Source organism: Hydractinia symbiolongicarpus, chromosome 4, assembly GCF_029227915.1.
Source record: "Hydractinia symbiolongicarpus strain clone_291-10 chromosome 4, HSymV2.1, whole genome shotgun sequence".
NCBI classification, from domain to species: Eukaryota; Metazoa; Cnidaria; class Hydrozoa; order Anthoathecata; family Hydractiniidae; genus Hydractinia; species Hydractinia symbiolongicarpus.
Genome location: NC_079878.1, coordinates 20844587 through 20870999, shown reverse-complemented (window position 1 = coordinate 20870999; position 26413 = coordinate 20844587). Strand labels below are relative to the sequence as shown.

Below are 26413 nucleotides of genomic sequence, written 5' to 3'. Positions count from 1 at the left end.
ACATTTTTCATGCAAGTACAGGACGAACTAGCTCAATTAAATTGAAAAATAAATTTTACTTTAATTGGTCACTTTTAATAGGTTCTCATTATAATTAAAAAGTAATACGGCAAATTGACAAACTTTCAGAGTGCGATAATTCAAGATGCCTGGTACAAGCAAACTAGTGATCTCTAGATCTTATTTTTTTCATATAATGAGAAAAATTTGAATGTATGTCCCCTTAATTAGAATTCAGACAAAAAATATTATAAATTATTACACATATAGGGCCTATACAAGCTTACCCACAAAATTTGATCACAAACCAAGTTGCAGATCCTGAGTTATTGAGTCGTCAGCAAAAAATAAGAGGCCTGGGACGAGCAAGCAAGTGTCATTTTGGCAAAAAAATTTATGTTAGTCAATTAACCTTTATAATATCTATGCATTGATAAAGTTTAAATTCACACCCCTTAACAGTTCTAAATTTACTAATGAAAGAAAATGTCCAAATTTTTTATTACTGAAATATAACATCATGATTCATGCAGCATAATTAAATCTGAAATGGTGAATATCTTAAGAACGAAAAGAGCTTTTTATACCTGGAGTTCCCTTTAAGAATTGTGATTGTCTTGATCAAGAAACGTTTTTTGAAATTCAAAACACACTTTTTAAGCAACATTTTCTGCATAACTTTAACACCCAACGTTTAAGTAGAAGAAAGAAGAAAGTGTTTTCTGAAATAACTCTGTTGTTAGGCAGGAATGAAAAAATGGAAAGTGTTGCTTTAGTATTTTCAGAAAAAAGTTTATGCGGGTAGTATTTTTCTCATGCATTGTGACTGTATGCATAGTTTCTACGAAAGGATTATACGTGTACGTTTTATACCAGACTCGTAATAAAATAGTTATTTTTTCAAGGCCAAAACTTTTGAAAACTATAGGGAAAAAAACCTGTTTAATGCTTTGTATTTTTATTGTGTTTTCTGTCATTTGTAGGTCATGATAAAACAGAGTGTGAAGGTTTGCCTAAAGAAAAAGTCAGTGAGGTAGATACAAAATTAGATAGTTACATCGTCTTATGATGTACTTGCAATTCAAGCTGATTTGCATATATGTTTCAGAATGATGATATTCAACCATTTGTTGGCCAAGATGTTGAATTTATATTTATCCGACTTAATGTTTTGAGGGAGGTGAGTAGATTCTTGATAATATTTAGGCCATTCTTGTGTGTGTTTTTACAGACAACGTTACATGTACTATTTTTTTTGGCATAGGTTTTTTCGTGTTGGTTTTTTTGTACTGCTTTGTTCGTGTTAGTTTGTTCGTGTTGGTTTGTTTGTTTGTTTGTTTGTTTGTTTGTTTGTTTGTGTTTGTTTTTTCATGTTTGCTTGTGTCTAATTAATGTTGTATTAACCCGACATTCTCTTATTTTCTTATGCAGTACCTGGAGAGGGAACTGAAAATGGAAGGGTTACCTTTTTACAACTTTGAAGTGAGTTCGATATGTAGTTTTTTCTTTTTTCGTATTTTCATAATTATTTTTGTTACACCTCCTTTACACTTTCTCTTTTATTCCCGAACAGTTTATTAGCAAGTCAGCTAAAAGCATGGTTTAACATTGTCGAGATTGTTTTAAAATTTTGCATTATTGACTAAAGTTGTGGCATTTTTACTTTGTTGCTCATTCATTGTTAGGTTTTCTGATTCTAATATGTAATGCATCTTTCCTACCTTTTAATTTTATTTTGATCAAGTTAATAATTTTAGCGTGCACTGGATGATTGGATTTTTATGTGCTTTTTTGTTGGTAATGATTTCTTACCTCACCTTCCGTCACTTGAGATTAGGTTAGTAAATAATTTGTGTAAGAATGTTAAAGATCTGTTTTTGTTGTGATTTAGTATGAAAAAAAGTTTCTACCGAGGCAATCTATTGTTAAGCGAAGTAAATCTGCCATATATGGAAATGAAAAGGGAATCGTTCCAAGTTCTGTCCTTACGTGTGTGCTGTATTATTCACAACTACCTGTATGTGATATGAGCCAAGAAAGTCGAAAATCAACATGTCTTTTGTGGACTTTTTGGTGTCAGTGTTTGCTACAAGCAGTAAACTAATAACATCATATTTTACAGACAAGATGTTCTATTTCTCTTTTAGAGAAGGTGCTATAGACCGGTTGGTGAGAATATACAAAAATTGTTTGCCACAAATGGGGGTAAGTTCGTTATAATAAAAAATATAAAAACAGCATAAAAAAAGAATGTTTGTTTGTTTGTATATTTAGTCATCGTCCTTAGAAAGTAGACAAGATGGAGAAGTTTAGCACAAAATCAATTTAATAGAGTTGTTTTTAAGAAACATAACTTTTTTGGTTTAGTCTAGATTTTATAGCAGTAACTTTGGTGGAGGTTGTTGTTTTTTTTTTGAAAATTTAGATGACATGACCCCTATTTTGTACATGAAAAGTGGTCAATTTACTTTTTCAATACTTCAGGATTAATCATAAAAAGTACCTGTGATATCAGCATCACGTTTTTCAATATTGTGTTTGTTATTGCTAATGCAACTTTACTTTAGGGATATCTTGGTGATAGTGGATTTGTGAATATGGAAAGAGTACAACGAATCCTTCAAGGTAGAATTATTAATGGAAACCTCCAACGAAGGAGACCTCAGAATTTTTGAAACTTATCAACACACTTTCTAAAAAGGATTTTTAACTCCATCGTCAAAAAAAAAATGATCACTACCCTAAATTCACCCTCAAATGTTTGAATGGATTGATACTCTTTTTTATTGAAAAACGTCTTGGAATGGTCTGAAATTTTTTCAAAATAATGAAATACATTATATTTTACATTTCAGAGCTTGGTGAAGTTGAGGACGAAATATTTCGAAAACGACAACAATTTGAGGTAGAAAATGAATAAAATATTTATTTTTATGTTTATTATGTTTAGTGTTGTGTCAACTAATTTTTCTCATTTTTTTAACATAAGGAAGGGATGAAAAGGAGAAGGCAACAGAACGAAGAACGAAACAAAAGACAGAGAATGGTCTGTGCATGTGTTAACTTGACAACTATTCCAGGCTGTGTGACTTTATACATTCCCAATTGATTGAATTCTTTAATCTGAGCAAAAATTTATTTATAGGAAGGGAGTGACTCTCCTGGCTGGTCTCCTCGAAATTATGGAACACCGCTTGGACGGAACCAAACCCCAATGGAATCACCATCGTATAAATCCTTTTATCAAAACCAATCAACACCTTCGCCGAACGTAAGAAATCAGGTATGGTTGTAGAGTTGTTATGGACTTTTTGAAGGTTCAAAAGAAAGTAAATAATATTCTATACTGTCGCGTTTTGTTAACATTTTTTAAGTAACTAGTTATCAGCCCGTGGAAGGATCATCAGGTCCGCCGTCCCTCAGATTTTCGCCCGTGTTGTATATTTCCCGCATCGGTATTTTTGTCCGCCTGTATTAGCATGCAGTTATTAAATAACTCTATTCGAAGTACGAATTAAAATACGGTTATTATTATAAAAAAAGTATCCTACATTTTTATCTGAGCCTCGTTGATTTTTACTAATTCTATGTTTTTTCCTGAGATGGTTTTTAATGATACACAGTCATGTTTTTTATATCCTTCCTACGATTTGAATGATTAGAGTGTTATTAACGAAGACTGTATTTTATTGATGTTATTAAATATCCAATTCTTAACCACTGTTCACCACTTAGAGCGCTGCTTCTGATTTACGAATGATGCTACGCACGCCAGATTCAGGTGCCACCGCTGTAAGTTAATGTTCTAGTAAATCGTATTTTTTTAAGATTTGCACATTTGAACTTATTTTTTAATTTTTTTTACTTAACAAAGAGCAGTGGAAGAATTTAGATTCGGCAATACAAGTTTTTCTCGTTTCTTTTTGCAACCTATGGACGTGGCATGGTCTATAGGATTATTCTAAAGAGTAACGGGAACAGTGTCCTCTACACACAAATATTGTTTTATCCGGACTTTTATATTTGTCAATACACGGAATTTTTATTCGAAAATGTCGTAGTGGATGGATCTGTAGCGGAACAACTCTGTATTTCTTAAAAGATCACTGTTAGTTCTTATTTATCTCGAATTTTGTTTGTATTTCAGGAAAAGTCAACTCCACAAGGCGATAGTGAGGTAAGGAAAGGATTGAAAAGACCTCATGAAGATGAAAAGAAAGAAGAGAAAAAGAAAGAGGATGAACCTGAAGACCACATAAGGTATGTATTATGAAAAGAATAGATAACAAATATTGAAAACAGGACATTGGACAACAAAAATACAATTTCTGCTAATGTTAATGTGACTAATCTTTATTTCTTATTTTAAATTGTCAATGTGTGTGAAACTAAATTAATAGTGTGTTCCAGGCTTTAGAGGGAATAAGTTTTACCACACAACAAAGGCGTTGCCTGCTGATTAAGCAGGCTGATGGCTCGTTATAAATTTAATGTAACACATACCTTAACGAGATTAATTATTCGCGACAGTAATTTTTTAATTTTCGCGACTTTTCGTTCTATTTGAGAAATTAAGTCTACGCAAAAACTGTGGTCGCCATTTGCTGAAATAAACTCCGTGAAAACTTTACGAGAAATTTTTCGCAAAATCGTTAGTAATTAACCATGTATTATTTCCCTCGTGATTTATTTTTCAATAATCTTTGCAAAATCACGAAATAGGTCTTTGTTGTATTCATATAGCACTGCTGCTTCACGTAAGAATATTTTGAATTGAAACCCGTTGTATAATAGGTTGTGGGAGGAAGGTTGGAAGGAGCGTTATTATCTCCACAAATTTGGCGTCTCCAAAGATTTGGATCCCAAGTACTTTTTGCGTTTTCGTAAACACGTGGTAAGTTGTTTGCTTCATGAATGTCGCAAATCAATCGATAGTTTTCTGTAAACGGCCTACGAAACGGCTGTTGGTTTTCGACTTTAGTGACTTACACGAAGTCAAGCTAATAGTGGGGAAAAAGTTTGTGATCACTGAGGACAAAACATCTTAATTTAATTTATCTTAATTATATAACTGAAAATGACGTGTGGTTCTAAAGTGTTTATAATACCTCTCACATTGACCGTGGTCCGTTTATTACACGCAATTCTTCGGAAATTGCGATGATTGAGCTTATTGAATCGTTTCGTAGCCCTTTAAGTGAGTCAGAAACGTTCAGTGTTGTCAGAGTGTTTGCTTGACTGAATGTTTTTTTGAGCATGTCAGGCTCTACTGGTTGTTATTTAGGCCGATGAATATGTTCTTGGTTTATGCTGGGTTCTACAGTATTACTTCCAAGTAAGTGCTCTTTCACTTTGTTGTTGAAATAAGATTACACATGTGCATTCTTTTACAATGTGTGTTCACCTCTCTCATTTTTTTTTTGTTTCTCAGGGCTGTCCATCTTGGAATTGGTTTTATCCGTTTCATTACGCTCCTTTTGCGTCCGATTTCTTAGATATCGACAAAGTAGACACAACCTTTGAAAGAGGCACTGGACCGGTACGAGTTGTTTTTTCGTTCATGAATTTAAAAGGATTTACCTACCCACCTTTTGATAATTCTCTCTCACCCTGCCAGTGGAATATATTAATTTTATTTCCTTCTTATTGCAGTTCAAGCCATTGGAGCAACTTATGAGCGTTTTTCCTGCTGCCAGTGGGAAATTTTTGCCGCCAACATGGAGAGAACTGATGCAAAGTCCAGTATGTCAATTTTGTTATTGTAAAAGAAAAAATACATGGCCTGAAGTTTAAACTACAGGCTAAAATAATTGTGCTTGGGCGACTCTTTGGAAAGCATGGCTACTTGCTTTTGATTTAAATACCGAGAAATTTTCACGAGAGAAACGTCGCCAAATATATGCATTTTATAATATGTTCTTTGTTCGCAATTTTTTCTTGTAAAGTTTATCCTCTTTGTAATTCGCGAAAAGTGATCTTTTTTTCAACCTTTAGTAGCCCATTTTAAACATTCTTCGATATCCGATTTGCGAAATTTTACCTCGCTAAATTCTATGAAATTATCGTGTTTTTTTTTACTCGTTCGCGATAGCCAGTATTTTATTATTAGTTGTTATTGTCTATCTTCAAATTTAGATATCATCTGTATTTCTTTAGGATTCTGAGATCATTGATTTTTACCCTACGGATTTCAAGATAGACTTAAATGGAAAAAGATTTGCTTGGCAAGGTAGCGTTGAACACTACATCGTGAGTCATTGTTGAATTAGATACAGCATACGACATTCTCTGTTTTTTTAAGGAGTGGCACTATTACCATTTGTGGATGAGAAGAGACTTCACAGGACATTGAAGAAAGTTTATGGCGACTTAACAGAAGATGAAAGTAAGCGTATAACACACAAGAAAAATGATAATTAAAATATAAGTCCGCATGTTTTGTAGTTTTTTAATCAAACTGTGAAATTGAGAAAGTTTAGCTTCAACTTGGTGTGTTCTTATTTTTCAATCGTTCAGTCTGAGATTTTCTTATTTTATTCTTTTTTTTTTTTTTTGGGGGGGGGGGGGGAGATAACAACAATTGATTCAAAAAATTCTGCATTGAAAGATAATTCTCCATGTTTTTTAAATCTTCCAGGAAAAAGAGAAAATCAGTAAAATATTAGTCTAGCTGTTGTTTTTATTTTTCAGCAATTTTTAGCCGTAATGTTCTTATAAAATTGTTCTTATATCTTCCCATTCCTACTAGGGGGAGCAATCCCGTAGTTTGTTTTTTACAGGATGCAAAGAAGCAGTTTTGTTGTTGTTGCTTTTTCACCACAATCTTCCTTTTCAGAACGAAGAAATAAACGCGACCACAATATGATGTTCATGCGGATGGGAACATCGCTGTATGATTTCGTGTATGGTTTACATGAAAACGGGATGCTGGACGAGGTACACGTGGCACATTTGTAATCTCGTGTTGTGCCTGCATAGTATGTTACGAGCTTTTTGTATTAACTCGTAAATGCCGTATTTACTCAATTTAAATGAGCTCACCATGGCGCTTATTCGAGCAAATACAATCTTTTAGAGTAATCACAACCAATGTGGGTTTACTTTTATATTGGTGTGTTACAACAGTAAAACTTTATTACTCAATCTATATTGTTGTTTATTTAAGTGGTTGTTGCATAAGTAACCCTACCTCGACAGGCCTTTTAAATAGACCAAGAAATCTTCCCGTTGTTTGTTCCTTAGTTGTATCAATACATTTTTTTCTGAATACATCCGTTTAGAAGCAAGATATTGTTACTGATTTCTCAAATGGTGTGAGAGGAAAAGTGTTTGCGGATGATAAACTTGTACCGCCAGGAAGGTATGTGTATTCATATGTTTTGATAAAATCCTAACTTGAAAGAAAAGAAAGAAAATTTCGCTGTTAAAAAAACCCTGAAACTCAATTTTGCGGCATTAAATTAGGCGGTTGAACTCGCGATTATCAATATTTGCATTTATGTAAAATTCTTTTTTTTTTAATGTTAAAAGGTTCAACAAGATCGAAATAAGATAGTAATAGACTAGGCCATTTTTAAGATTTGTGCGACATTTAACCGGAAACTGTCTATATGTATTTTCATTGACCTATGTCAAAGTACTTTAGAAAAATCAATAGTAAATCGGCTAACTAGGGAAAGGGGAGCTATTGAAATACCAGGGGGGTTATTTATACACCGTGAGAATACCCCCCCCCCCCCCCCCCCGGGTGTGTCCATAGGAATCCTGGTTAACCCATCTAACATCAAATTTGCCTGGTCTATAAACATATACTAAACACAAAAATTATTTTTAAATATGGAAGCCTGCAAAATTAAGATTTTAGTGAAATTTAAAGTTTACAAAAAAGCTAAATTTTCTTCCGCAAAAGTTTTCTGACATCAAAGTAACACTAAAAGGATTACGTGTATTGTGCTGATAATTTTCGGATTTTTTTTTCTTTTTTATTAGCGTACACATCTCTCCTGTACCTGGACAGCCTGATTTAACATCGACAAAAGCTTTCAGGTAAGTTTTAAGTAGTACTCTTGTATTCAAGATGGTTTCCGTTGATTTTTATTGGTTTTCTATTAATCTTACTTCGGTTATAAAGATAAATTTCAGATTATACAATAAAAGAATCACTTTGCAAACTTGCTTGCCAAAGTTACTTTCCTCTTGTATATCATGTAGACATGGGTTCCTTCACACGCTGAGTGATTACTTGTTTTATGTTGATACTTTAAGGAATAACAGCAAATACGATATTTTTGTTTGTTTGTTTTAAGCGTTCGATATGAGGATCCTACGTATGAAGAAGGGTTTGTGTTTCCAGCAAAAATTCTTGAAAATGCCACGTAAGTGATGCCGTTTTTATGAATTTGTTTTGTCGTCTTTGATACAGTGGCATGAGTTGACTTTTTTTCACTTTTATTATTATTATTCCTAACATTTACAGAATATAGCCACATCAGTGTTGAAAACACTTAAGTGGCTATATGTTGGTCCTGTATACATTATACACCGGATTGCCTACCCATTTTCCCTTACATGGAATGGGTTCACCCATAGCTGTATTAAAAGCACTTTCTAAGCATGCTCGCGCTGTGAACCCAACCACGGACCTTGTGATTACAAAGCGAACTCCATAACCACAAGGTCACGCGTCACTAAATACCATGCTTATGTTTGTCCATGTTTATAGTTTCACGATTGTTTTACAAAAATGATAGAGCTTTTTAAACACGAATTTACATTACAATGTATGCCTGCAGGCTGTGCTCGTTGTTTTAAATAACTTTCTGCTTTTCAAGTTTTCAGATAAATAATTGTGTTGTTAATTTTTCTCCGTGTTAAAATAATAGTTGACTTGTGTTTGTGATGTACCTAACGAAAATCAATTATCACGAATTTCGCCAACTTTTGTTACTTTCGGGAAAAATAATTTCGGCTAAAATTAATTTCGTTAATGTAATTTATATACGGTTAGTTCAACCTTACATTCCATTTATCTAGACGTCCAGAACGTACGTTAAAACCGGGAGATTTTCCGGCGGATAAAAAATGGCGACCACAGACTGGTATGAGCCGGAATTCGTATAGTCCGCAGCATGTTGCACCGGGTGGCCATCGCATGCTAAGGTAAAAAATTTCTTTATCTCAACCCCGATATTCCGATTTTTTAAACACTTTATTATTTGAGCCCTTGGATTTATCTTAGGAAGCTCTTTTAACCCTATTCCTACTAAGCTATCTTTGTCTCCTTAATGCTCCACCCCGCTCCGTAATCTCTAAAGTTGTTGTTCACTGGGCGGGAAACTGATTGGACAAAGGTTTTTGTTAATTTGCATCTTCGTCGTCAAAAAAAATTGATACCGTATTTGGATTTTTTAGGCACGAGCTTGGTATGAATCGGCCACCGTCTCCATATAATACTCCATACAACAATTCTTATCACAACAACCACACGGGACACGCACCATATAATAACTCTCCTCGACAGTGGAATTCTCCGCGAATGGTAAGTCTCTTTCTAAACTTATTTAACAAGTCCTATGCGTAAACATTTTGTCAAAAAAAATTTAAAAACATTTATACTATCGACAACCGCAACAACAGTCGTATTTCCTCATCATAGTTTGTTTTTGTTGTTTTTACTGGGCCTACCAGAATTAATCTGTTTGTTAATTAAACATTATATTTCCAAAAGAAATATCAGTTGGAAGTAATAATTTGCTAACGCATGAGAAAAAACTGCCATCTTCCTTGTTTCAATTTTAGGCTCCCCCGCCATGGGGTCAAGTACGTCCACCCAATTTTTACAATCAGCAACCTCAACGTGGATGGGAGCACAGAGGTGGAGGACACCAAAGAAGTTATAGTAATCGAGACACAAGTTACCAAAATAATCAAGACGCGGGTTACCAGAACTATCAAAGAGATGGTGTAAGTATTTTGGTGAAATTGTTGAGAATAATTCTTTCTTGCTACAGTTTACTAGAGAAACCGTGTGATCAGAAGAAATTTCGAAGCAAACCCGAAAAGGGAGAGGTTTCGATTTAAACCCAAAGAAGGGGGGTGATGAACCCTGCTAGAACCACGTTTTTTAATTTTATGGGTTAGTGGTCACATGGTGGTTAAAATAACAAAAGAGTACACAAAACAGATTTCTGCAGAAGCAAGTAGTTCAGGACGAGTCCGGGAATTTTAATGTCATTAAATGTGTATTGTTGTACCAGATGTCGAAAATTTAAACGCAATTTCTCTAACTCTGGTGAAACATGGTAATATGGTGACGATAGTACACAAAAATGCTCTCCCCCGTAGATCTTGCTTCAATTAGTGTTTCCAATTTAATATGTGAGACCAATATTTTCTTTCATGTTTCTTTTTGATAAAAAGATGCGAATATATATATATATACATTGTCTGTGATATGATTGGAAAAGTAGGTTTTTGTTATTATTTCATTAACGGAGTTTGCAGCTGCCAACAGAGCGGAAATTTGTACAAATCTCTCTAAGTGGATAACTACTAACTATCAATCGAAAAAATAGATATTTTCTTTTCTAATTAATTTAATAGTTTAAACCGCCTATTCTATATTTTAGGACAGACGCCGTTCGTTTCCAAGCTCCAACCACTACAGAAGATAGTTTATTTTCAACCTCGTCCCCATGTTTTATGGATTTTTCGTGACGTGACCCGTCTCTGTATGGAAAGACTAACTGTATACTCTATTGATGCAATAAATATTAATTTTATTTCCAATTTTTTGTTTATTTTTTAACAAAACGGTAGTACTTGTGGTTTTTAGGGAGTTCCAATCTTGTACCGAAGTAGATAGAATAACAACACAGTTAACGCTCCCTTATTTAACTTGCGCTTCGAAAAGATTAATTTTTGCGAATTAGTTATGTTCAAATACTTTTCTAGAAACTAATAATTTGAGATCAATTTTGCATGTATTTATTTTTGTGTCAAAATTGGTGATAATCAGTGATATTAAATGGATGTTTATGGACGGCTGACGACAAAAGACACTGGGAACGAGGAAGCACTTAGGAATATACTTTAATAAAATTAAAACTCAGTCTGTCTCGTTATAGCTCTTTTTATTATTCTGTTAATTGGAATTTCAATGCAGGCACGACACGGAAAGAAATTAGAGATTTCCAAGTTCTCACAAGAAACCTGGAAGTGCGCGGATGATGTATTTTAGTCTTCCAGCCAGCAATGCCCATCACCTTCCCCAGACCGTTTTGAGATACCTCAAAAGTTCGTTCATTTTTATTAAGAGCTCTAGGTACAAGGATGATGTTATTACGTCATTAGCAAAACCAAACAACATGATTATCTCCGCGTATTTTATTCAGCAAAAATAAATTAACATTATATACAAAAATACCATTGTGAAATAACTTAACTCGATACAAAACAAAACACAGTGTATATGGAGGTTAATATTTAGGCTATGTTTACTTATCCAAAAATAAAAATATAAAACAGAACATAGTGTATATTGAGTTTATTGCTTAGATTATGCTTACTAACCTAAAAATAAAAAATTATAAGACTAAACTAACATAAAACGTTTTTCGCTTTGTTTAACATATCAATAACTTGAGCTAGTAGTCACGGTTCAAAAGTGCATATTTTAGATAGTCTCAATTCTTTAACAGCTTTGAATGTATTTTTGACAATGCTACTCCTAATGCTGGATAATCTTTATGATATGATTACATGGTATTATTGTACAACAGATGCAAGATCGGATAAACATTTCTTTTGTGGATTGTTCAACGAAGGCATGTACAAACGTTTATTGATAAAAAAAATACAAAATATAATTCAAAAGAAATCTTATTAACATGCAATATTTTCTTCCCAGTGAACACAACTTGAAAGAGCGCAAAAATACAGTTACCCCAGATAACCTTCGCTTTACTCAATTGGTTCCAGCTAAAAATTCCGATTCAGTTGGTCCAATTCTCCTAAGAGTTTAGGGATTCTGGTAGAAAAATTGACTATGCAAACAAGAAATTTTCCCCCCGCTGTGCAGGATGATTTTTTCATTTTTTTTGCTTTTGTCCCATGAGGAAAGCTTGTATATACCCAGAATATTCCACTAAAGATTATATAGCTGCCGTATGAAACAAAAAATAGTTTTATTAAGTTAAGCTTTCTATGATGCATTTAAAAATAACTTAAACAATAAGTTTACGCTTCGATATTTCATTTTTCATCCAGCTTTTTCACTCCACAACAACTCAACTATTAGGATCAATCAAAGGTTCTTTCTCGATTGGCAGTCGATATTTTTTCCTGAACTTCTCAGCTTCCATTTCATTTTCACTGCTCTCGTCGTCTGGATGTACAAAATAGACCTTCTTATCTTTACGATAGTCGAACACTCCAGGTCGTTCGAACAACGGCACGCGTAACACTTTTCGTTTGTAGTAACAGTACTTCAAACAAAAGTAAAACGTAACCAGCGCGAGTAGGATCATAATGAGTGGCAACACGATTATAATAACGGCGAGTTGTACGTCACATTGCTTGACAAACCAGTCGCCGCCACATGATTGCGGCACGTAACCAAAAAATGGATATGTGTGGCAGCTCTTAGATACGTCGCACCAGTAGCATTTATCGTCGGCTACGCATTGCTTGCAATGTTTTGATGAGAAGCAAGCATCGACATCTAAGGTTAAATTACACTCGAAATTATGCAATACCTTTAAAGTATTTACTAGTCGAGAAAAAAAAACGCAAGTTATTCGTGGTTACAAATTTTCGAGAATTAGCTGAAACGTTAAATATCACGCGTGTATTTTAAATTCTCGAAACGTATCGAATGTAGAACCATCAAGCAACTGACGGAAATTGTTATTAAATTTTTAAATGTGGTAGAAAATCGTGAAAATTTATTAATTATAAAAGATACTAGTATTTACATCAAAACCATTGTTAACTGTTTAAACCTTACAAATATCCAATTATGTTAATACATGGTGTAAAGTACACTGATCAACTTTTCAAGATAAACCACATAAAGGCCAGACTATTATAGAGAAATGATATCATTGGGCGTTTAGAGAGCTTTAATAAGTCACAGAATCAGTATAACACATCGCTTTTTATGACGCCGGTATTTTATATTTAAAGGATCCATATACAATGCTCGTTTTGTCTATTAGAAGCCCAGCCTTGGTTTTTTCCTCTTATTTTCTTAATTTTTAGCCAAAACTAAGACTTGTTTTTACAGAATTAAAAAAGTATTACATCGTTTGCCATCCTTTATAATGAAAATAATAAAAGAAAATTCTGAAAACGTTTCCAAAATGCTATGGAAAATATTTTTTATGGCAAGAAATTTTCTACCACTTTTTATTTTAGTTAAAATTGATTTACCGCGAAAATTATTTATTGGACTGTAGAGACAAGCTTACCATAATCTTTGGAGTGCACACATGCATCATAACTCTCATCACTTCTTTGCATACATTTCGTTAGCGTGTTACACCAAGTACAGTTGTTATCTTTGTTACAAATCGCTGTCCCTTCATATATGCCGCAATAATGGTGATAATTCAATATTTTTGATTTTTGCATGGTAGTATTTTTTGGGTGACCAATGTTCTTTGTGGTAGTATTTTTTTTGTGACCAATAGTATCTAAGGTTTCTTCTTCTTTCTCATTATAATCAATGCTGACAGCTTCAACATGGTTTTCTAATGTTTTTAATTTGCTCTTTTTATTTGTAGCAGCAACAGCATTTGTAGTAGCTACGACAGGTTTCACAAAAGTTGATTTTGTAGGCTTGACAGTTATCAACTTTGAGCTCTTTCTATCTTTGCTATCTAATAATTGAAGCAGCTGTGATACCTCAATGTTTACATTAGCTACAGTTGCTGGGGCCTTAGTTGCTGGTAATATATTATGTTGAGTGTATTGATTAAAGAGAAGCTTATCTTCTTCGCTTAATGATGAAATCCCTTCATTTTTAACTTTTCGAAGCAGCTTCAGTAAAATCAACTTATGCAAGAGATCTTTTAAATCAGCATTACTTGCAGGCCCTTCCTTTTTATACGATGATGCTAAATCAGACTTTCTAACATCTGGTAATGACTGTGCCTCTTTCTCATCTGAAGAAGAACTTTTCTCCTTTTGAGATGATTTTAATTCATGTAGCAGCTCTAACATTTTATCAAGCTTACTTGTATTGTCAGTATTTTTTTTAGATGCTGTATCACTACATTGTCTATGTGTCCATCGACCTGGACAAAATAACTGTGCTAATTCCACATTAATATATGGCTGACATTTCTTTTCGGTTTCAGATTCACACCAGTAACAATCTGGACCAGCCAATATACAACTGCTACATGATGAACTACCAATTGAACAGTCAACACTGGCTTGAACTCCAAAAGCATGAAGTCCAAATACAAATAAAAAAATCAACATCTTTCATCCTCTAAAGAAATTTTTAGGTATATCACCAATAATATGCACACTGTTGTTGAGCTATATTAAGTATTCTCTTACAGTCAATTCCTAGACACGTTCCTAGCAGGAGTAAAAGCAAAGGTAAAGAAGAAAAAGACCATCAAGTTAATTGTATAATATGCACACAAAAATACTATATTAGCCTTCCTTAGATGACTACATTCAGGTCCCCAAATGTGTTGTATGGCCATTACGACCACTTTCTATTCCTCAGACAAGAAAACACCTGTGTAAGAGGACCATATCATGTTTGGTGTTCACAATTTCCAACTACCTCAATTTTTTACTGCAAAACAAATGTGTAGTTAGGTATTTATATACATTTTATATATATTAATAAAGTTTGCATAACTTTGAGATCACAACGCTTGTATAATTTCAAATATTTTTTTGCATTCCACAAGTTGTGGTGAAGACTAAAAAGAAAAAAACTGTCTAAGCAATTAACTTTTTCAAGTTCCTAAAGTCTCCCTCTTATATATATAGGTTTGACTGAGGAGGGATGTTTATCTCGAATCAGGAGGCTCCTTATCAAATCCAAGGGTTGAAATGTTTATTTTAATTTTTATACAATTATCTTCTGTTGGTAAAAGTCAATACCTTGTTGAACAAGCCCTATTTTAACATTTTTACATCTTGAAGAAGTGATTGCATTCATTTTCAGATATGACAATAACAGCATAAAATGTCAAATTTAGCTTTTAATGTTTTCAGAATTTACCAGACTAAATGCAACAAGTGAATTTGACACCTAATTGACCCCTCTTCAAACTTTATCCAGCGACTTTTATTTGTTTTCAAAATTATGACTATAACAAACCAATGTCAATAAATAATTAATAAGTATGCCTTGTGAACTGAGTAATGCAGAGAACATAAAAGTGTGAGTTGATCCTTTTGCGTTTAACATTTACCTAGCATGAGAATAGTAGTTGTCTAGTTGAGCAGCTGCTGTGTTCGCATGCCTTCCGTAACTCAAATGTGAGCTGTAAATGCACAGGGACCCCTTTTCCACAGGATCCTCATGGATAACACTACAGTACCATTTTGGTAATAACTAGCTAGATATAGATAGTAGCTTCCTTTAGCCGTCGTTGTATAAAATTTTCCCTTCTGTTAATGACTCAATATTATGAAAACATATAACTAGACGCAAAGTAAAAAATATCTTAGGTATTTGTACGTAAATTTCAAACCCAACAAACATCATCAGAAAAAACATTGTGTTTTCCGTTCGTGTGATCTTTTTTTTTCGAAAAACACTGGTGATAAGCAATACATAGAAACTACTTTCCGGCCGCTCTCCACCTGAGAGCCTAAAATATATAAATATATTGTTTTTTAAAATCCAATATTACCACTCTCGTCCCCAGGGTCTTTTTTGTAAGAGAGGTTTATCATATGGGTGCAAAATGGATTGGGATCAAGATTAGAACATCCTCAGCACAAGAACATTTCGTTTATAATCTTTTATTTCAACCTCATTCTCAGAGTTTTTAGATTTTCTGTGACAGACAGGAATGACAAAGAGGGACTTGGAAACGAGGTCGACAAAAAACCATCAAAAAGTTATAATCGGAAAACAATTGCGGGCGAATGTTAGGTGCAAGGGTTATTGCAAAAAGATCTGAAGACGAAAGTGTGTGAATGTGTGGACATTGAAACGTTTCTATTCATAAACATGAATAGGCTTTAGGTGTTCTGGAAAAGAGATTTACACATCCGCCTGAAACACAATAAAATATGTGATCATTGCTTTTAAAAAAATCCAAAGTTAAGCGACGCAAAATTTTGCTCGATGTTACTTCTGTTTTTGGAAGGACTAGAGCCTCGTGTTGCTTATAAGCAAGTCAATCAAAACGTATATTAAATTTTTTACGAGCAGCTTTATCATTAAAAATTTTTTCATCGTCATCATCCACGATAACAATTTCCATCTCTTCGTCGTCAATGGTAACATCATTATTATTTACATCACAATTCAAAGGCGAAGGAGAGTGTGGTTTAGTTGTTCCTTCCTCAGGCCTGACAATGTTTATATTAGCAATGGTACCTTTAAAAAAGCAGTCCTCTATCAAACTTGTCGAGATTGCTGACAATAAAGGAAGTTTTAATAAGATTTTTCCGAATCTCAGTTTTGTGCTGCCGCGAGAAGATGTGTAACCCTGTAACATCGCTTGTGCTTCATCACGAAACTTTTCGATATGCTCGGTTGCTCGTATTCCACGAAGTTCTATAAAAAAGCGATAGATTGCTTATTAATCGACCTATCTGCTTTTATTCAAATTCATGTAACACTATACTTCCTCGCATCCCTTCACAAAAGAGAAAATGTTAAATTTGGGACAGGAAAGGAAATAACGAAACAAAACTTAAAAGATGAAACAAAACAAAACTAAAAAGATGAAACAGAGTGGATGTTAAATTTGTATGTAGAAATTCAGGTTATATTTGCACACCAATATGTGTTGTTGAATCAAACAATTTAGGTTTCTTTAATAATTCTCCAATGGAGAATAACGAAATAATTAGTGATTAGTGAACTTCCTCCAATTTTCAGTTATAACCAGATGCTCACCCACTGGGCAGGCTCAGGGATTCACTTTCGCAAACTTGTCACAAGTGGAAATGTTTCAGTTTTTCTTGTCTGATTTTTAACATTACCAATCTCGTCTCTAGGCTCTATTGACTTATTTATCTGTTCCCGGCCTTCGAAGCAATGTAATAAAATTTAGCTTGAACTGGAGACGAAGTTGTTACATTCTTATTCCAGTTTTTAGGAAATAACGATCATGTAGGAATTGCTTACATATTAGAACATTGGGACTTGAAAACAGCCCCCCCAAAAAACAAAGGATGCAAAAATTGGACGAGTTCCATGTTTTTACCTGTGTCAAACAATATGACTGCCTTCACACATGCGAACTCTGTTGAATCAAGATTTAAAAGTCGAAATTTTTGAACAATAGATTTCAAATGAACCAATTCGGATATAGTGTCCTTTTTACCAGCATTGCACTTGTCGTTTTTGCTTTCGTCATAATTTCCAAGTTGCAGCAAGAAATCTATATCAAGTGGGATGTTCCAATATGACAGACTAAGTATAAACAATTCACACCAGCTGTGTTCAAGTAGAATCGTCTGGTCATAGAAAGGAAGCTCGGTAAAGGTCGGTATATTTCGCACCCAAGTAATCGCTTCAACAAGTAACTTACTGACAGTTTCGTATAACTCCTCTGCGGTGGAGATTAAGATTTGTTCTTTCGGCGTATGTGGGGGTGACATTGCAACAGTTGAATCCGATGCCACCTGACGCGAAGGGAGGTGATGCGATATTGTTGGTGCTAATTTTGAGTAATCAACCACACGTGGAAATGGTGAGAATTGATTCATTTTTTGTTTAGGCATTCTCGGTGCACGTTCATGTTGAACCGCTATGAAAATAAATCAATAAATAAGATTTGCTGTTTTTAGCAACCAACTAAATACACGAGTCCGAAGTTAGGAAAAAAAGCGCGGGAATAAAATTCTAGAAACCAAATTCCGAGTTGTCATTAAAAACAAAGAGAGATCTGGTAACAAATTAATTCGACAACTTTTTGAATTGAACATTGATTCAAGCAGTGAATGGAGAATGCTCTATTCAACACATTCATCATTTAACATATCAAGCGTTTGAATATGTTCGAAAAATAAACTTTATATAAATTTTATTGACATTTTTTTTTATTTGTTCGACTTGACACGACTTGAACTTAGCGGATCAAAAGTTCAAGGAAAACTTATTTTAAAATCATATCTTTGAATGATATAGTCCTCCATAATGGTCCTGCTCTCTTAAAGAATTTTTTAAGTTCTTTTGAATCCAACGTATTCTCCGGGTATAAACATCGCCCGAAATGTCGACCTACGTCGCCCGGAAAACCGATTTTAGACGAATTATTTACTTCTCATATGATTTTGAGTAAAAGTAATGATATAGCAATATAGTAAGAGTGATAATGAGAAAATAAACTTTTAAAAAGCAACCTTACCATCTTTTTTCATTCCCACGGCTAAACACTTCTTCATCCGACACGCTTGACATTGATTTCGTCGGGATAAATCAACGACACATTTATTTTTTTCACGGCACACATAACCAACACCTCTTCTTACGCTTCTCTTAAAGAATCCTCTACATCCGTCACAGGTTAATACGCCGTAATGTCGGCCTGATGATTTATCATTACATACAAGACATAATGTCGGTTTCTCAGAAGAATCTAAAAGAAAAACTCATAAAAAAAATTACAGTTATAAGGCTGATGACCATGATGTAATAGGGTGAGTTAGAGAAAAAGAATTATGAATGTTGTTTATATGCCAAGGAAAAGTCAAAGTGGAAGTTTTAGAACTTTAATAATTCCTAGTATTTTAATAACGCAAAAATTTCGCTCAAATTATTTTCAATTCTCAATCACTTTCGGCATACTTACCACTCATATCAGCACAATCATTTGAAGTATAAAAACAAAATGGAACTTTAATTTCCGTATGGTTTTGTCTTTTTTAGCGATTTTTCTGTTAACCTTCGATCTCTTTGGCGTTCTTCAACTGTCGCCAACACAAGACTGTATATGTATTCTCACACGATCAAATGAGATCAATTGATCTTCATTGAGAAATTCTCAATATACATCAGGTTATAGCATTCATCACTGCATTTGAATCGTGCCCTCCGTTGAAGTAAAAAGACGCTACAATAAACTCTCCATCGCAGCGGCTTAAACAGTATAAGAACTATTCAATCAAGCCTTTTTCACCTAAGAGGTTGCTGATTTCATATTGCAGTAACAATGGAGGATATAATTCATCATTCCTCTTGCAAGATAAACATGTGCTTAATTTGTTGTCACAAAAAACGTAGTAACAAGAAGTTTCTAGTCGAAAGAAATGAATCTCACCATACATAAACAATTTTAATAGATTTCGACTACTACTTTCACAAAATAGTGGTCATGCAGCTAATATTAGCGTTCGAAATACTTTATTTGTACTAAATTTCGTGCGTGTTTTAGACAGCAAACATGTCTATTTTGCGCGTGTTAATTATCACGCAATAGCAATTTCGCGCGTTAAATTTTCTCGAAATTTCAAATTCGCCCACAAAAGACAAAATAGTAGACAAACTATATAAATCCGCTTTTATGTAAACTGTAGTATTATTCTGTTTAGAAATTAACGCTTTAGTAGTCTTTCCGCAAAGTATATATTTTGCGCAAAATAAATGAAGTTGAAATAAATTGTAGATATATTAAAAGAATTGAGCGGGCGAGTCGAATTCAAAGAATATATATAACCTTCTCAGAATAGCAAATAAAACAATAATATCCAAAGTGAGCATATTTATTATACAATATATAACACTGCGTCAATATTAACAAAAATATCTACAAATATTTACAAAACTTCACAAGTAAAGAATGCCCGATATAGAAAAATCCAGGACGCCGATCACACGCCCCATGAAAATAAAGAAAGGGCGTTTAGAAAAATACGTTAATAAAAAGGTACATACAAATTATAAACTTGCAAAAGACGGAACAGCAACAGCGACGAAATAGATATTTAGGTTTAGTTTTAGGAAAGTAGATTTCAATAAGGGTTGGTAGTAAAAGAGGAGTTTAAGGGGTGAGTTGGACGGGCGAGGTGGGTTTAACGGGTGGGAGGGCATGCTGCTTTTAAAATTGCTTTTACTTTAAACTCAGAATATAAGTATGTATTGAAAAATAACAAAAAATTGCTGAAATAAAGCATGGATGCTGAAATAAAACTAACAGAAACAAACATACTACATAATAGATATAAAAATTTTAATCTATCACAATATAATTAATACCCTTTGTTTTCAATTTCTCTTTTTTACTTTCCACCTCCTCTTTTTCGATTTTCCTCTGTGCCAACGTCTAAATGATAAGCATATTGCTATGTTTACTTCCACACGCCTTTTATAAACGCAAAATATTTTAAATAGCTTATTTCTTATCAACCATTGGAAAAACATATAAAAATTCGTTTTCTACTAATACAGCTGCTATTTTTAGGGTCGTCTGAGTTGACTCTAGATATCAAACCCAGGATGCGTAAATACTTAAAATTTCGCACTTTTAGGAGAATTTAGGAGGTTTCATGGTGAAATTTTAGGAGAAAAACCCAACAAAAGGACAAAAACAATTCCATATTTTAGATTTTACGAAACTTTTTAAAAGGAAATTCTTTTTTGAATATACGAGAGGCTGTTCATTACAGATTGCAGCTACTGTGTAAATATAACTCATCAGTTCTGTTGCGAGATAAACATGCTTAATTTTTATTGTCACATAAAACACGTAAAAACAAAATTCTAAAAAATTTATTATGGTGTAAATTTTAGGTTATTTAGGAGATATAGCGAAGAATTTGTAACATGCTCCCGCTAATTGCGAATTTTATTAACTACTTTTAAATTTACGGGCCGGCATTTGCTTTGCAACAATTCGCTCAGGCGTAATCACAAAAAGAAATGCGAATGAATTGAGTTATTGTCTTGTTTAACCAATTTAAGTTGGAATCATGCAAGCAAGCAGGGTAAGAGAAACAGGCATCAATTTATACGTTTTTAGTGAGAACCTGGTTTAAAAGAAATGTTAAGCTCGGTTTTGGTAGAAAGTTAAGAACATCTATAGAAAATGACCAGCTTCGGTAAACAGCCGCGAGAACGAAAAGAGGAGAAAGGACGTGCTAGGAAAAGCAAAACCCAATTTAAGAAAATTCTAAGATAATTCAATATAGTCCAAATTTTAAGTTATTTGGGATAGCAAACAATCATAGCAAAACACTAACGTCTTCGTTTTTAGACGTAAACATAAACGTTTACAAGCCATGAGGTGAAGAAAGGAAACGTTTCATACCGGCCCAAAAGAGATTCATAGGCCGAAATTCAGCATTTAAAGCAAAATCATTCAAACGTTCTTATAAATGAAAATAGAAAACGTGTCATAATACGGAGAAGAGCAATGTTTTTATATATAGGTGAATATTTATCATAGCACATCCGTGTTTCATTTTCAACAGAGAATGCTTCACCCCGATCAGACCTCTGATCATGACGGGCGAGTATAATTAGTGATGAACAAAGTAGTTCTTCTTCAATATAGCAATGTTTTTGTTACTAAACAGTACTTTAATAACGAGATTATTTTTCGCGCAGGTTTAATTATTTTTTTTCAAATTCTTGCAAATAGTGAAACTTCTGTAGAATTTTCACTGACCCATTATATTTTCTAATCAAATCGATTTTAGCAAGTCACAGATAAATAAATAGAAGACTAACCTTGTTATATTTAGAGATAACTAAATTTTTTATATCAAGAGGTCTTATGGGACCTTGTACACCGCCATCACGTCGTAAGAATACCTAGATAGAAAGGTTCGTGCTCATGATGGAGAATATTATGTTTATATAAAAGTTTGCTTTTAAAGAATCTAAAACGGTTTGTTCGAGAGAAAGCTTTGTAAAAGAATCAGTTATTAACAAATGTAAGCAATTATGGGCATTTTTCCAAACCTCAAAAAAATGTAGCAACCCAAAGACAGAAAGCAAGAATATAACACAACAAAGAGTTTAATAAAAAACATATTTCACGACAGTACCTCGTGGAGACCAGTTTCGTAAATTTCTTCATCGCTGCCTTTTTTAAAAGAAAACTCAACTACGTATCGATCTGATCGGTTAAAAATTGGTCTTCTGTTATTTCTAAACGTCACTGGGATAAATTCAATACTAAAAGAGAAATATAATCACGCGTAACAACTTTCCCTCCAATATTTGTCGAAGTGGTGTTGCAGCACTAGGAGCGGAATTGATCTCTGACAGATGTTTAAAACAATGAAAAGTGAAGCAGCTAGTACTTAGCATGAGAAAAAGTGCATGTTTTAGAATGCATGTCTAATCAAACAGTTGACAACTGCCTATTAGACGTTCAAAGTAAAAAAGTTTACCTGCAAGGTTTAACTTAAACTTAAACACAAAAAGATATTAGTCACGAGAATATAACTTATTTTATTTCCCCTTGGTTTATTCCAACCCGAGTATAACAATCAATAAGCTACATGCTTTAATGTCACCTACTTCCACAAAGAAGACGGAATTTTTGGCCTAAACGAAGACAGTTCTTTATATGTTGTGTTCCATATCGACTCCTTATCGTAACCACTTATGGTAACACCCTTCACCACACCTAAAATATAAAATAACGCTCTAACATGGTGCTTATTTCCAACAGAACTGTTTTGTAAAAAGACAATTCAAAAAGAGTGAAAGGTTGCAGGGCTTAAAAAGGTTGTCTAACAAGTCAATTTTATTCTCAAAATATTAACGTTTAAATATTTTGACACTCATTTATTCTGCACAAGCTATGACACAATGTCAACCCCACAAGTGTTGTCACCATTTTTTTTATCAGCATAATTTCACCTGTAATAGGGTGTGGATTCAGATCTTATGAAGATACAAGAGTTTAAGAAATAAAAAGGATAACACCAAAAAAACAAGACAATAGAAACTTACTCAAAAGATGCTGGTTATTTGTAGCAAACCTCTTATTTTTTTCATTGGACACTCTGTCTATAGATTTACTTGTTTTTTTTTTGCAGTATAATTTTGTGAGTATAATCATAAACCTGTTGGAACTGACAATTTTTTTCTATAAACCAAAAAGCAAATCAGAGCGTTTGTTCATCAAGCCAGGTACAAACAAAACAGCGCCATTTTTAAAAATACGTTTTCAGTTTTATTCATCTAACCCTCAAATATAATGAAAATAGAAAATTTTACAATTTTTGTAAGACTATAATTAAGACATAATAACTAAATGTCAAAATCTTTAATATCTTAAGAATTACAAAAAAAATTAAAAAATTTAAAAATGACTTTTTTGAGCTCCACAACATATTACCTTTTTTACCTTCGAATTCATTTAAGGACAATTAAGAAAACCAGCATAATTCACAACTATGAAATCAGAAAAGTAGGAGGGAAAATATTATGCTGGGTCGCTTTTCAATTGGTTAGTTCTGTTGCTCTTTTCTTATGTGGTCAATATTCTAAAACCTTTTCTCGTTCATTGTTTTAAGCGAATGGTTTAACTTATTGAAACATACAAAATTAGTTCCTTGTTTAAGAGAGTGGGACAAGGTGATGCAGGCTCTCTCCTTGTTAGTCAATTTTAATTCAGGGTTAGCTCTGAGAAATTGGTTTCATTATTTGTTGATTTAAAGTTGTGGATTGCTGAGCAACCACAGGATTATTATTAAATCTAAATGATTTATAAGCAAGCATAAAACATTTCATTAAACTGAAATTGCATCTTAAATTTTTATGTGTAAATAACAGCCCCGAAGATTTTATAAGTGATGACAACGCTAACGAACATCAACTTAGGCAACATTGTTGTTGTTGTCGTCGTCAAAGCAATAGATAAAAACCATGTTTGCTTCAAAAGAAAAACATGGGAGAAATGCTCAACTAGGATTAATTATTACATATACTGCCTATACTGGCGTAAATATGAATAAACATATGAATAAAATATTACCATCATCGTTAACACCAGCAAGAAGTACGCCACCTTCAGAATTGAAGAATGCAGATGCATATTTTCGAATCAGCTGAAAAATTCAAGAAAAATAATAATTAGACTGCATAATTAAGAAAATCTATCATCCATTTCTTGATTGAATACAACATTCCACATGTCAGGTAAAAATCCATCAAATGCATAATTTCAACAACAGGATATTCTCCACATAGACTTACATTTAAATGAAAGGTGTCCCTGTTTTACCAATCAAGCAAATATTTTATTCTTTTTTTTCCTAGGGATAACAATAACAAAAACTTGCTTAATATTTAGATATTAGCGAAATTACCTGATTCAAATTATCACCACCAAACAGAACTCCACCTGCTTTAAACTCGAATCTTCGACATTCTGTTGTTTTGACTACTTCCTCAAAAATGTAAACTTCATTATGTGTTCTGAAATCAAACAACAAGGTCAAAACATATGTAATAGCAGCATATTATATTGATTTACAAAGGTATTTCATCGTTGTCGTTACCTCGTATTTAAGACATCACCATTTCGATGTTTTTCTTGTGGTGTCAGGACATATGTACAAATCTATGAACAAAACTTTACATAGGCACACATATAAATTTGCACATGTTAGTTCTAAAAATTACACTAAACATACTTGTTTTGCAGGTGCTTGACCATCATCGTCTGCTTCTCTTTTTCTTTTTTGGCCCCTCCATGATGTTAAGATATTACTGATTTTGTCAACAAAACCCATATTTCATATTATGCTAGAAAAATGTAAACAAGATACATATATATTTGGAAACGGACAAAAAGATTGAGAAATGAAGTTAAAGGCTTTTTATTACAACAAAATGATTTGCAACTATTTTGAAACGACTTGAAAATGGTTTTGTTTTTGAAAAAAATATATTTAAAATCATTTCAAATTTGTATAAAGATTGCAAAAGAATTTAAACTGCCAAAAAAAATTATACAAATTGAAACGAATATTTTTTCAACCGGTCATGGAGACTATCCAGAAATGCTTAGAAAAAATAAACATTGCAAGAAAAATATTTGTTCGATTTGACAAGTTGTTTTACACTTAAGGTTACTGTAAAGGAAAAAACTCACTTGATGAGTAGTCTCAGAAAAACCCTTATAATTTATCAATACTTTTATATTTTTTTAAATTTTTTTTTTGTTTCCTAATGTTTGATGGAAGACTTTTATGATGGTGTTATTTTCGTGAGATGTTAATTTTCCAAAAAGAAAATATAATGAATTAAACACACACCATATTTTTTTTCACCATACGTTTTAAAATGGCTTCTTTTTCCGAACGCGTGGTCGCAGAGGTTTCGTTTTTGCACTATTACATTCATCATAAATTAAATTCAAAAAGGTTTCCGTTTTTTTTTTGTAACAACATTGTTATGAAATTATTTGTAATTATATATAATCATTCAAAAAAATGCATATTTTTTTCTTTCTGTCTTCATAATTCGCTAATCAGTAATTTATACAAAAAAATCCGGGAACCTTTTGTGCATAATTTATTCAGCTTTCTATTACCGAAAATTTTAATGAGCCAATAGGAAGCTTTCGGAAAAAGAGACCACAAACGTAAAGGCATGTATGCAAAAATTTACTAACGAGATATTTGTTTTTAAAGATTTTCGTAGGTGTTATGAAAATGTGTGAACTAAGTATGCAGAAAGATGATAGAAGTGCGATCTTTTTCTTTATGCTGAATATTCGTGCACGCGTTCAGAATTATTAACAGACAGAAGTCAGGGTTACAAGAAAAAGCTTATATGCATACTCCTTAACTTTGATTTTTTTTAATGATTTTTTATACGACAACATTTATATATATATATATATCGATGCTAAAAGTAAACTATCTAAAAAATATTATTATGCATATATTTATACGGAAGTTTCGTATCATGCATAATGTTGTTTACAAAAAATATGCCCAACTCATTTTGCACATATTTTCTCGAAGGTGTGAAGGATATAACACCTCTGAAAAGGCTTTTTCTAGAAAAAAGGGCTGTTCCAAATATTTTCATGGAATATAAAATATGTCATTCGAAAGATAATTTTTTCTTTCTATATGTCATGAATGTTTTGCAAAAAACCTAAAACAAATTTTTTTTTTCAAACTAACGAAGTTTACCATCCGGAAGTTTTGCCAATTCCCATTTTTCACCGTCTTAGAAGATCAATGCATTGAAATTATGAGAGGTCTACCTCTAATAAAATGTGAATGA

The 26413-nt window shown here is 33.1% G+C and overlaps 4 protein-coding genes across 6 annotated transcripts in view; 1 reads left to right on the top strand and 3 right to left on the bottom strand.

Moving 5' to 3' along the window:
* Nucleotides 1-10788, top strand: part of LOC130641763 (5'-3' exoribonuclease 2-like) — a 56557-nt gene extending 45769 nt beyond the window's left edge. For all 3 annotated transcript variants that reach the window (XM_057448710.1, XM_057448709.1, XM_057448711.1), the window contains exons 13-37: nt 984-1033; nt 1109-1180; nt 1432-1482; nt 1758-1837; nt 2148-2205; nt 2568-2625; nt 2856-2905; nt 2990-3046; nt 3146-3283; nt 3736-3792; nt 4148-4260; nt 4795-4894; nt 5285-5335; nt 5432-5539; nt 5653-5742; nt 6157-6229; nt 6302-6385; nt 6836-6936; nt 7281-7360; nt 7990-8046; nt 8307-8375; nt 9034-9159; nt 9412-9538; nt 9799-9963; nt 10629-10788. In XM_057448710.1, the coding sequence (XP_057304693.1) occupies nt 984-1033; nt 1109-1180; nt 1432-1482; nt 1758-1837; nt 2148-2205; nt 2568-2625; nt 2856-2905; nt 2990-3046; nt 3146-3283; nt 3736-3792; nt 4148-4260; nt 4795-4894; nt 5285-5335; nt 5432-5539; nt 5653-5742; nt 6157-6229; nt 6302-6385; nt 6836-6936; nt 7281-7360; nt 7990-8046; nt 8307-8375; nt 9034-9159; nt 9412-9538; nt 9799-9963; nt 10629-10673 (2060 nt within the window). In that variant the 3' untranslated portion in view covers nt 10674-10788. The remainder of the gene's footprint in view (nt 1-983; nt 1034-1108; nt 1181-1431; nt 1483-1757; nt 1838-2147; nt 2206-2567; nt 2626-2855; nt 2906-2989; nt 3047-3145; nt 3284-3735; nt 3793-4147; nt 4261-4794; nt 4895-5284; nt 5336-5431; nt 5540-5652; nt 5743-6156; nt 6230-6301; nt 6386-6835; nt 6937-7280; nt 7361-7989; nt 8047-8306; nt 8376-9033; nt 9160-9411; nt 9539-9798; nt 9964-10628) is intronic.
* A 579-nt stretch (nt 10789-11367) lies between these two features.
* On the bottom strand, nt 11368-15605 carry LOC130641768 (uncharacterized). Its single transcript, XM_057448716.1, has 3 exons — nt 15444-15605; nt 13470-14497; nt 11368-12721 (listed from the first exon to the last, which is right to left on the bottom strand). Exons 2-3 carry the CDS (start codon nt 14485-14487, stop codon nt 12288-12290), a joined length of 1452 nt encoding a protein of 483 aa, XP_057304699.1. The 5' UTR covers nt 14488-14497; nt 15444-15605; the 3' UTR covers nt 11368-12287.
* A 145-nt stretch (nt 15606-15750) lies between these two features.
* Nucleotides 15751-19310, bottom strand: LOC130641770 (nuclear receptor subfamily 2 group E member 1-like). Its single transcript, XM_057448718.1, has 4 exons — nt 19008-19310; nt 18564-18794; nt 17418-17963; nt 15751-16762 (listed from the first exon to the last, which is right to left on the bottom strand). Exons 1-4 carry the CDS (start codon nt 19012-19014, stop codon nt 16380-16382), a joined length of 1167 nt encoding a protein of 388 aa, XP_057304701.1. The 5' UTR covers nt 19015-19310; the 3' UTR covers nt 15751-16379.
* A 591-nt stretch (nt 19311-19901) lies between these two features.
* Nucleotides 19902-24965, bottom strand: LOC130641773 (schlafen-like protein 1). The gene is made up of 8 exons (XM_057448721.1): nt 24808-24965; nt 24673-24734; nt 24481-24589; nt 24147-24219; nt 22682-22790; nt 22204-22333; nt 21884-21967; nt 19902-20477 (listed from the first exon to the last, which is right to left on the bottom strand). Exons 1-8 carry the CDS (start codon nt 24904-24906, stop codon nt 20385-20387), a joined length of 759 nt encoding a protein of 252 aa, XP_057304704.1. The 5' UTR covers nt 24907-24965; the 3' UTR covers nt 19902-20384.
* Between the last annotated feature and the right edge of the window lie 1448 nt (nt 24966-26413).